Source organism: Juglans microcarpa x Juglans regia, chromosome 2D (genome assembly GCF_004785595.1).
Source record: "Juglans microcarpa x Juglans regia isolate MS1-56 chromosome 2D, Jm3101_v1.0, whole genome shotgun sequence".
NCBI classification, from domain to species: domain Eukaryota; kingdom Viridiplantae; phylum Streptophyta; class Magnoliopsida; order Fagales; family Juglandaceae; genus Juglans; species Juglans microcarpa x Juglans regia.
The window spans coordinates 34,595,550-34,606,773 of NC_054596.1; the positions used below are offsets into that span (position 1 = coordinate 34,595,550).

General features: G+C 38.3%; 1 protein-coding gene across 1 annotated transcript; it reads right to left on the reverse strand.

Moving 5' to 3' along the window:
* Positions 1–487: 487 nt before the first annotated feature.
* Positions 488–10,841, reverse strand: LOC121250493 (receptor-like serine/threonine-protein kinase ALE2). Its single transcript, XM_041149625.1, has 20 exons — positions 10,108–10,841; positions 8,919–9,044; positions 8,705–8,851; positions 8,393–8,623; positions 8,202–8,303; positions 8,011–8,118; positions 7,832–7,927; positions 7,617–7,757; positions 7,454–7,495; positions 7,257–7,346; positions 5,214–5,342; positions 4,903–5,127; positions 4,740–4,811; positions 4,550–4,657; positions 4,319–4,417; positions 3,833–4,204; positions 3,299–3,586; positions 2,299–2,688; positions 1,948–2,191; positions 488–1,436 (listed from the first exon to the last, which is right to left on the reverse strand). Exons 1-20 carry the CDS (start codon positions 10,187–10,189, stop codon positions 749–751), a joined length of 3,780 nt encoding a protein of 1,259 aa, XP_041005559.1. The 5' UTR covers positions 10,190–10,841; the 3' UTR covers positions 488–748.
* Positions 10,842–11,224: the final 383 nt, after the last annotated feature.

Consider the following 11,224-nt stretch of genomic DNA (forward strand, 5'->3'; position numbering starts at 1 on the left):
TTTGTACAATGCCTTGGTAGTCGCAAATGGTCGAAAGTTGTCAAACCACCTAGTGTAGAATGGATTTCCCTCCTAATTAAAGTCTTGGACGACCATCACACGACATAAACTACTAGTTTTGATCGTGAGGCAAGTTTTTGAAATATAAACTGATTATGGGATTTCTATGTATTTGTTTATATGAGTATGTACGTATGTATTCATGTACGTATGTGCCTATATCACACACATGGATGTATCTATGTTTGTGTATTTCACAGCATTGGAAGTGGGGAACGGATGAATTTCTCGAGACAAAAATGTTCTATACACTTCATAGAGCAACCTTTCTTTCCGTTCAAACCACACCCCCCCCCCCCCCCCCCCCCCCCTTCTCAAATACACATCAGTGGATCAATTTAACAATGCTGTAGCAGCCTCGATCTAGAATTATTGCTAATGCAACTATGAGGATGGACTCACTGTCCAAGACTAACACCCATCACCATTTGAAAAAGCTTATTACCTCTAATCTGAATTATAGATTTACACCCTCCCAGATAAGCAATTGCCTCCAGAAGTTCATTTTTATGGCCAAAAAGTAGTACAGAAAGTTCATTCATAACTTGCTTACATCCCAGTTCCAAGCCCTAGCAAGCCATTCTTGTGATATTCTGCATGAGGTATCAAACTCCTGGATGTGCTTTAAAATAAAATCTGAGTTCCAAAATTTGCAGAGTGACAACCCTTTAAAAAGAGAATTTCAACATCAATGTGAACCTGGCCATAACCTGAATGTAGCCCCACCATGTTCGCTCACACTGCCCCCAGACAATCTCCTAATTTTCTCCCAGAAGTGCCCGCCCCTTCCCATTCTCAAAGGACCTGAACTAGAGTACCTCCTAAATGAACCAGATTCCTGCCTCCCAAATCTTGCTGACGAAAATAAATCTGATACTGACAGTCCCCTCTCAGTATCAATTCCGGAATTGAAGTTTGGAACTGAGTATTGGCTTAGCAAAGGATCTGGTATGTGTCCTGAGCCAGTACTGACACCAGTGTCCATGTCAATTGACAAATCCTCATGGCTGGAGCTTTTAGAACCTGCTCTTGCATCATCACACTCATTACATACTAGTTTTAACGCCTGAACCACCTCACCCATGAACGGACGGTGTGATACCTCTGGTTGTACACACATGGAAGCAATGGCTGCTACTTTGGCAATACTATCAAAGGACACATCGGATCCTAGAGATGTATCTATAATTGTCTCTAGCCCTTCTTTGCTAGTGAGAAGTGGGCGGGCCCATGCAACTAAATTCTCTTGGCCAGGTGGTTGTGACATATCTACTGGCTTTCTCCCAGTCAAAAGCTCAAGAAGGACAACTCCATAGCTGTAAACATCACTTTTCACAAGAAGATGCCCAGTCATTGCATACTCTGGAGCCACATACCTGGAAAGAAATGAGGAGAACAGCTTCATCAAAATTAAAGAAGGCAATAAAGCAAACTAGTGGGGGCATCTAAAAACATTTTAGACAACTACTAACTACTGCTATGCATATGGAATTGCTTTAAACAAGAATAACCAACCTAGTGGAGTGGTGCTAGTGGCAAGTGGGATAGTTTAAGAAATTGATTTAGGCCCAATGATTTCTAACTTAACAACAGATTAAGCTACCATTTTAAGATTAGGTTAACAAAATCTCACTAGATCGCTGGAAAGTAATGGCTATACTTCCTCTCAAAGACAACCAAGTACAGACAAAGAAACAGACTCATTAATCACTCACCATGAACCTGCAACATAAACAATGTTCCAAATCGTATGCTTGATAGCCAGCTCCCATGTGTGTATATCTGGAAGATACTAGTCTCTATGTACTCCACTCACAGATGTATAGTTTCTATCTATATGCAAAGATTGTATTGAGGAAATTGATACTACAAAGAAAATGATTATACCCAAAAGTTCCCATGACACGTGTTGATATATGCCTGTTTTCCTCATCCAAGGCAGCTCGAGCCAAACCAAAGTCAGACACTTTTGGCGTAAAATCATGTTCCAACAAGATATTGCTGGACTTGAAGTCCCTGTGTATGACACGAGGGCTAGAATCCTCATGCAGATAGGCTAGACCACGAGCGGCGCCAAGTGCTATCTTCACCCGGGAAGCCCAATTAAGTGGAGCAGTTTCCTTGTCAATTCCTGCCACCAAGGAAAGTGACAAAAATATCAACATTTTTCACTAAGAGTTCAACTATTACAAATAGTGAACAACCAACTACAAAATCCATACAGAGCAAAATAAATACCATGCAAGTGAGATTCCACACTGCCATTTGGAATGAGTTCATATACCAAGCAGCGGGTCCGCTCCTCAGTACATATACCAATCAACTTGACCAAATTGCGATGATGAAGGCGGCTAAGCATCTCAACTTCAGCTAAGAACTCCCGACCACCCTGCTGATCTGCTCTCTTTAAAACTTTGACAGCCACTTTGGTTCCATCTTCAAGAACACCACTATAAACACGTCCAAAGCCACCTTCCCCAAGTACTCTTGAAACATCTAAATTGTCAGTGGCTTTCTCTATGTAACTTGTACTGAAAGTCTTAGCAGATCCAGTATAAGGTGCAATGCTAGATCCAAATGACAATGACACAGAACTGGGCCCACTTCCGGTCAAAGAGCCACCAAGCCCTGCGAAATATGTTCTTTTGTTATATTGAATGGGCATGCATGTTTGGTTAGTGAAAAATTTGAGAAAGTTTTGAGTGTTTTTGACGTGTTTTGTGAAAGTGGGTAGGAAAAAGGAAATTTTTGGATAAAAATTTTTTGGGACACGTGGTGTATTGAGGTTTGTGAAAGTGGGCAAGTATATTCAAATGTTGTTTGGACAAAATTTTTATCTCAAGTGTTTTTATTTTGGTTTTTGTGAAAGTTTTTATACTTTTTTTCATTGAAACCTAGGCAAATTATTAGATTAACTTTTTTGAGCAATAGAAAAATTTTTTGGTGTTAAAAAATTGTTTGGATTGGAGTTGAATAAAAGCATAAACTTTTTGAAAAAAGAAGTAACCAAACATAGCAAACTTCTGGGTGAAACCAATTTTGAGTATGAATCCTCTAATTAATAGATGACAATTGAACCAAATGACCACTTCTGCGTTTTAGATATGAGAAGAACTTGTATGCCATATCTTAAGGCTTCATAAGTCTAGCTTCTGCATGTTATATTTGTCTAAAAGCTCAACAACCTAGAAGTACTGAAGTGAAAATCCAGTTTTATAATATTAATAATTGGGATTACCTGATGGTTTGATGAGGGAAGGTGGCATAGCCTGTGGAGTCGACACTGGAACATGGTTTCTATGTTTGAAGAGCAATACCCAAGCAACAGCAAAGCATAGGACTACTGCAACAGAAGCTGAGAGAGCAATAATAGCGATTATCCCACCATTAAGCCCATCTTTATGCCGATTTTTCCGCACATCAACCCCAAGGGGTTTATTTGCCCTTGCGTTATTGTCAAGACCAGGGTACGGACCACCATCTATTATGGTAATGCCCGTAGGTGAAGGTGGAGATAGGGGTAGACCTAAAAATGCAGAAGTTCTATATAAATTCCTAGATAAATATAATGAGAAATGTTTGATCCACAAAGATAATTACAAAAGATTGCTTTACAAATTGAGTTGGTATGCCAGATCTATCTTGCAATAGAAAAAAGTTTATAATCTGCCATACCACATCAAGACACCTTAGTTTGTAAGCTCTCTTTTTGTAATTTTCGTTGTAGACCTAGCACTTGTAAAAAATTATTAGAGTGTGTGTTACTACATACCAGGATATCGTACATACAGTACTTCATAGTCACCAAAGTAGGAAGCTTTTATAACAACTTGTTTATGCCAAAATCTCTGAAAAGTCAACAACGCTGTGGGGTTATCAAATTTATCCCCCAGGGGCACCAAGTCAATAAGAACAATAGTCTTCTCTGGTTGCTGACTAGCAGCATTGGCTCCAATAATGCGAACTTGACTTTGTTTCATAAAAACCCCAGTAGCAATTTCTTTAGCCAGCTCTGAGACCAAAGGGAAGAAGGTATACAAAGCAACACTAAGGCGCAATCCAACTTGCATGGGCAAGACACAGGCACAGGGTGCATTAGGAGGAGTATTTGTATAGGGTTCGGTGCAAATAGTTGCTGAACAATCTACAAAAATGAAGAAGCTTTGTGTGATTTAGTCAAAAGAATTACATTATTGGAACAGCAAAGGTGGAGAGACACTAGTAATCCTCAAGGGTATAAGATAAAGTGATTGCTTACCAAGATTAGGAGGTGGAGGTGGGAATGCTTGAAGTGGAGGCAGGAGTGGTATCTTTGGACTCTTCGCCGAAGACCCAGGAGAAACATTAGGGGAAGAAAGGGCACTTGAGGATGCAAACATAATCAATCAGGTAAATCAAACAGGCAAGAAATTAATTTGACAAAAATTGGGATGAGAGCTTCAATTAATATACTCAAATAATTAACAAATAATGAAGAATCTTGATTTTTCCTTACCTTTCGTATGACCAGATGCAGCCTTTGGAGGCAGAGAAGGAGCAGGTGAAACATTGCTCATAGGTGAAGGAAAGGGATATTGGGATTGGGGAACTGAAGAGCCTGCCATGTGTCGGTTGAAAGTTAAAACAATTTCTGATTCTCTAGTTGGAATAATTCACAAAAGTATTCACCACGGCTATACCTGGCTTTAAGGGAGGAGGGGCATAGTGTGCTTGTTCAGCTACTGGAACTAATGCTGGAGAGATCCCTGGACCTGCATATATAAGGAGAAGTAATAGGTGATGTCCTTGATGTAAAAGAAAAAACATAAAATATAGAATAAGTTTCCTGGTAAAATATTAGACCTTGCTGTTTTGAAGTGGGAGGAGAAAACGGATATAATGATGCAGGAGCAGGGCTGCTGTTTTTGTTCCTTGTACGATGATGCTTAAACATTGAAGTTGAAGGTGAAGGTGCGGGAGAATGATGCCCTTTATGTGATGGAACTTTAGGAGATAAAAGAGATGGTGCAGGAGCATTATTATGCCTCATATCTGTGTGTGTGGAAGGAGCTACAATGGGGGAAGGACCTACAAATAATATTAACAGATGTTTTACCACCCGATGAACATATATTAGTTTACCGCCTAATTGAAATATGTAGTTTTCTGCATACTTTGAGCAGAGGAATGGTCCACAATGGGTACTGGCGTAGGTAATTCATGTGGGGGTGCAGCCTCAGGAACTCTATCCCTCTGCCAACCAATGCTTTGAGGAGGAGTTGATGCAGGTGAGGCATCAGGGTCTGCACTTCATGGGTCCAAACAAACACAATACTGATCAGCATGTGGAGAGCTTTAGCAAACATGAGAACTAACCATTGGAAAACAATTGTATAAGCTACTTTTTTTTATTGGTAATTGTATAAGCTACTTAAATGCATATATTGGCCAAAAAAAAATGAATTTCTATGAAATGGCCAGATTTTTAGTAACTAACATAAAAATATAAAATAAGTGGAGGATGGGTTGACAGAAAATGGGATTCCAAGATTCCAGAAAACAGTGTTTGAAAGCAACTGTTGAGAAGAGCAAAACAAAAATAAGTTGTGAAAAAATCAGGCGTATGGCTTTGTTTACATGTGGTTTTTACCTTATGAAACCTCTGACATTTCTTTAAGGTTATGCACACAACTCAACTATCAAAGTCTTATCCCAAGAGTGTTGGACTATATATCAGCTCAAGATATATGTATGTCTGTATACACACATGCATATTTTGTGATTTCCTTGTTTCTAATAACCATATATTGGACTACATATCAGCTTAAGATAACAAAGGGAAGGTAAATTGTCAGCTTTCTTGGATCTGTAACACCCCAGCCCCACACTGGGAATATGTTATGACCCGGAAAAACCGCTAACCACATCTGCTCTATAATCTCATAAAGACTTAGCACCCATTCTATCTTTATAACCTATTCACTCTATGAGGGTCATTCATATTTCAAATGTGGAATGTTTTATAAGTACTAATTCATTACTTACTCTATTAAAAAGCACAAAAGGTGAAACTCAAGTATTGGGGTGTTACAAACGCCCTATGTTAGATTCTCGACGTCCTTGTCATTGTCATGTTATCTGCCTACTCTATTTTGTTTTTCATATTCCTAATGTGAAACTGGTGTGGAGGATCACTGTATCCTAAGGACATAAATTTACATGCATCTCTTCTTATGAATATATAAATTCCCAAAAAGTACAAAAAAAGAGGGGAAAAATATGAAATGAATCCTTTATTTGAAGGGTAAAAGATTTTGAAGCAATTTAGCAAATGAACATTTTAGAATATGAATTGAATGACTAAATTCACCACTTCCCATCAGTTTGTCCATCAGCTCGATCTTTAGGAAAAATTAGTAACTTGACACGGTATCAGAATAATGTTCCTTAGTTTAAACTGTGATTCCACATTATCCAATGCTTCAGTAATATATTTCAAGCATTGGGTCCCATTTATTGAAAAGGAGTTTGGGCTTTATACGAGAAGGTACATGCTCGAATATTAATTAAAATAATCTGTTTCTGATAGGTAATATTAATTAAACTATCGCAGCAAGAATAACTAAATTTATTAAATGAAAATTAATTCATGTAAATAAGTCAGCATGCCTTGAGCTATTATACACTAAATACAATTTTTAAATGTCATTGTTAGCACCTTGATCTCTAAAATTTGGTTGAGCACCTTGACTCCTCTTCCTTTACTTGTCTTTGTTTTTATTTCAATGATGGAAAACCTTATAAACTTTTCTTGAGTGGAGAGAGGGACTAGGAGCACTTTATATGTTGTCCCAGATTGACCTTGGCCATCAAGAGCAATAGACCTTGGCCATCAAGAGCAATATCTTATAAACTCTTTAACTTTGTCTAAAATTCAATAACCTTTTATGAATCTAAAAGAATGATTTGAGAAAGCAATAAATACACATGTTGGAAAAAAGTAAACTAATCTACTAACTTTGAATGAAAATTATTAAACTTAATTATATATATTATTTTTCTTGTGATAATTGTAACTTTAATTATCTATTATTTATTTTCCATTTTAACATATGATTAAATTTACTATTTGCACAAGAAAGATAATAAAAATTCCCAAAACTTAAAATCTTGAAAAATTGATTACACTTTTTTTTTTTTTTATCCCTAAAGTGCACCTGGTAATATGGATGGGGATTTGCCAGGCATAACAGGATGGATGGTTGGTGAATTTTCTGGCAATTCGCTACTTGGTGATATAGCTGGTGCTGCATGGTTATGACACAAATAAGAAACGATAAGTTCGATTTAAATGTTCACCTTGATAATTTGGTAGAAAGTTTAAGTTCTAAAAAATGAACGTAATAAGCTGCACCAGGTAATGGAAATGGTGATATTTCTGGGACGCTTGGGTGGTCTGCAGAAGAATATCGTCCCAATGGTGGTGATGCAGTGGATACTAAATTCAATAAAAAAGGGCCGGTTGAAAACATTTTGGCTGGACACCTATTCATGACATGAAAACACTGGTCACATACCCGGTGTAACTGGCTCTGGAATGGGAGCCATATTATCCACTGCATTTCTTTGATGAGAGCTTGGTGAAAGTGTTCCTGGCATACTTGGTGGGCTGATTGGTGAATTTCGTGGCAAATTCGTTGAAGGAGTTGCAACAGGAACTGTAGATTACAATGAAAAGCTAATTTAGAACCTATTCAACTGGTAACCAGGTGCAACTAAACCTAGTACCTACCTGGAGCTGTGACTGGCATTGAGACAGGACTCTTCTCAACTGGAGCCTTCCATGGAGGAGCACTTGGCAAATTCTGTGAAGGAGATGCTACTGGAACTGTACGTTACAACAATAGCAGCCAATTTAGAACCTATTTAAACTGGTAACTCAGTGCATCAAAATCCTAGTACACTGTCTACCTGAAGCAGCAACTGGCTTTGAGATAGGAGCCTTATTAACTGGTGTCTTAATTTGAGGAGCACTTGGCGCATGCTGAGGCAAATTCTGTGAAGGAGCTGCTACTGGAACTGTATGTTACATCAAAAGAAGCCAATTTAGAACCTATTTAAACTGGTAACTCGGTGCAACAAAACCCTAGTACACTATCTACCTGGAGCAGTGACTGGCAATGAGGCAGGAATCTTATTAACTGGTGTGTTCCTTTGAGAAGAACTTGGTGAATTATGAGAGAGATTCTGTGTAGGAGTTGCTACTGGAGCAGTATGTTAAAACAAAAGCAGCGAACTTAGAACTTATTTGAGCTGGGCACTGAACATAACAGAACCCTAACAGATTATCTACCTGGAGCAGCAACTGGCATTGCGACAGGAGTCTTAATAACTGGTATCTTCCCCTTAGGAGCACTAGGTGGCATGGACGGTACATTTCCTAGGACATTCAAAGGTGGGGGAGCTGTCCTATATGATGGCGATACAGTTGGAGTACTTGTTGACAAGGATGGTACAAGCCATTGGATCATTTGGGGCACTGGGGCTGATGTAGGAGGTGGTGGAGGGTCATGAGAATCTGACCCTGTTTTTTCCAAACTAGCAGCTTATTCAGATGGCCTCATGATCAATAAACATTCTATAGTGCCAGGGTTAGAAGAATTACCATTCGGCTGCGACATTGAGCTTGGTGCACTGCTTCTCCACGACTTTCTATGTTGATCGGGACCAGGTGTTCCTTCTATTGGAGGAGACGAATAAAAAGTTGCTGGAGATGGGGATATATTGGAGTCTGAAAGAAGATAATTAAAGGTTATTGTTATTGTTAGGTAACTCAACAAGCCGTGAATAACTTGACATACTAGGGTTAGAAGAATTACCATCCGGCTGTGACAATGAGATTGGCGCACTGCTTCTCCACGACTTTCTATGATGATCAGGACCAGGTGTTCCTTCTATTGGAGGAGACAAATAAAAAGTTGCTGGAGATGGGGATATATTGGAGTCTGAAAGAAGATAATTAAAGGCTATTGTTATTGTTAGGTAACTCAACAAGCCATGAATAACTTGACATACTATTAAATCTTTTACATTATTCACTACTGATGAATGTAAATTTCCTAATTCAATCTCTGTGGCTAGTTTCAGAAGTGTCAACTAGAAGGATGACATGTGGACTCGGTTTATGAAGTCTTTGGTAACATTAAGGGAAAGGTTGCTCTTTCACTTTTATTTACAGGAGCAGGAATTTTAAATACAGGATTAAGTGGTGATCAACTATGTGGTATATAGAAAGAATAAATTACGAGAGAATTCTTATGCCTCCATTCAGTATGAGAATTAGGGTTCATCAGAAATTTGTCACTCATGAAAATAACCAAAGGAAGAGGACTGGGTAATTTAGCCAGTAGACAAGCAACTTATGAAGATGTTATCCCACTGGTCATCACCATGCCAGAGATATCAATGAGATCTGAGAGATAAGCTTGAGTTTTAATAAGCAGCTCCTAGATGGAAGGCATTTCCTCAGATAAAGCTTCAACAGAACATTCCCCGGTGTAGCCTGGCTAAGACAAACTGTTGCTAATTTAACAGTACTTGATGACATTATGCGGGATTTCAAAAAACAGACTAGTACAATATTAGCTATTGGTATTCCCTGGGAAACTTCAGCTTGAAACTGCTAGGTGTAAACTCTAGCTATAAAACTAAAGTGAGAGAAATATGGTAAATAATTCTACAAGATTATAAACTGTACAGATCGATGAAGACGCTGGTGGCCAGAACAGTTTATCTCAACCTATTATACTTTCCATCAATCAACTAAAACATTATTTGAGAACAGAATTGAGCAACACGTTCAGACTCTACGCATCATTGATCATATAAACTAAACTGGAAACAAGAAACTTCATCAACCGTAGTCACTAAATGCTACTTAAGCACAAGATTAATCAAATCCACATTTAATTTGATGATTTGATCAGATGGGTTGTATCATACTTGCAACGACTAAAAAACTTTGAAGCCCAAAAATAAAGTAAAAAGCTTTGAAAATGAAAACTTAACCTGTAGATCCTCGCACAACCAAAGCACAGCCAATGACACAGAGTTTCAGCAGCTGGAGAATGGCCAGCATCCCCATCCCCATCAGAAAGAACACCAACTATCAAAACCTCTAATCCAACCTTCCCGATGATGAAGAAGAAGAAGAAAATAAAACCGCAATACAATAATAAAAAAATGAATAAATTACTAAAGAAGGATTCGATAGCTTGAAGCAAGAACAAAAAGGATGTTAATTTAAAGAAGACCCACAAATAGTGAGAGCCAAGCAATAAGTATTCAGCCTATAGAAAAACACGGATATGGGTTTGGTGAAAGAAATCCAAGCAATCGTGTTCTCAAAACTCAAGCTCTGGAATTTGCAGAGCTTTGAGGTTTCCATGTATGATAGAACCGTTCTCACTGTCACTGACATATGTTGGTGAATACGATTCCAGCCGACGCAGAACAGGCCACAAAAGAAAGGCCTATGAAACACAACCACTCACAGCGTCACAGAGCTATGTAACAGACACACTTTAAGAAAGAGAAAATGTAGTTGGGTGGGCTAGGGGAGGGAGGGAGGGAAGAGAGAGAGAGAGAGAGAGAGATTCTGGTCAATATTTTATTGGGAGAATTGGAGTTAAACACTTAAGTGGGCGTTAATGGGAATTGAATCAACATTTAACTTCGGGGGTTGAAAAAGTTGAAACCTTTGATTTTTGTTTAGTGGGAATTGCTTGTCCCATTTTACTTGCTGGTTTTCAGTTGTTTCGGTTGGCCATTCTGAAGATAGCGACTATGAAAATGTGGCATGGCAGATGTCAAAAAGCTGGACTCTGACACATCACCTTCTGTTCTTTCATGATTTAGGTATTTCAACTTCTTGAATTCTATTTTTTTTTTTTTTATAAAAAAAAAAAAACTTCGTAAGAAATTAAAGAATAACATCTCATGGTTCTAACATATATGGGTATCATGGTTTAGCAATCAGCATCAGCCATATCTACTCCCCCACGAGACAGTCTTTTTTTTTTAACTCAATTGCCCCAAAAAGAACAGAGCTTTTATTAGCCACTCATAAAAAAACGATAAAAGATGTTGGATTACAAAGCGAGGCGCACTAGCTAAGACCATTCAT

Bases quoted from the DNA above. Each gene is read 5' to 3' on its own strand.
- LOC121250493 (XM_041149625.1), bottom strand. From the start codon at position 10,189: ATGGGGATGGGGATGCTGGCCATTCTCCAGCTGCTGAAACTCTGTGTC. The intron at 8,119-8,201 runs GTAGATAGTGTA...TGTAACATACAG, and splicing joins ATTGCCAGTCACTGCTCCAG to TTCCAGTAGCAGCTCCTTCA. The intron at 7,496-7,616 runs GTATGTGACCAG...ATTCTTCTGCAG, and splicing joins TCCAGAGCCAGTTACACCGG to ACCACCCAAGCGTCCCAGAA.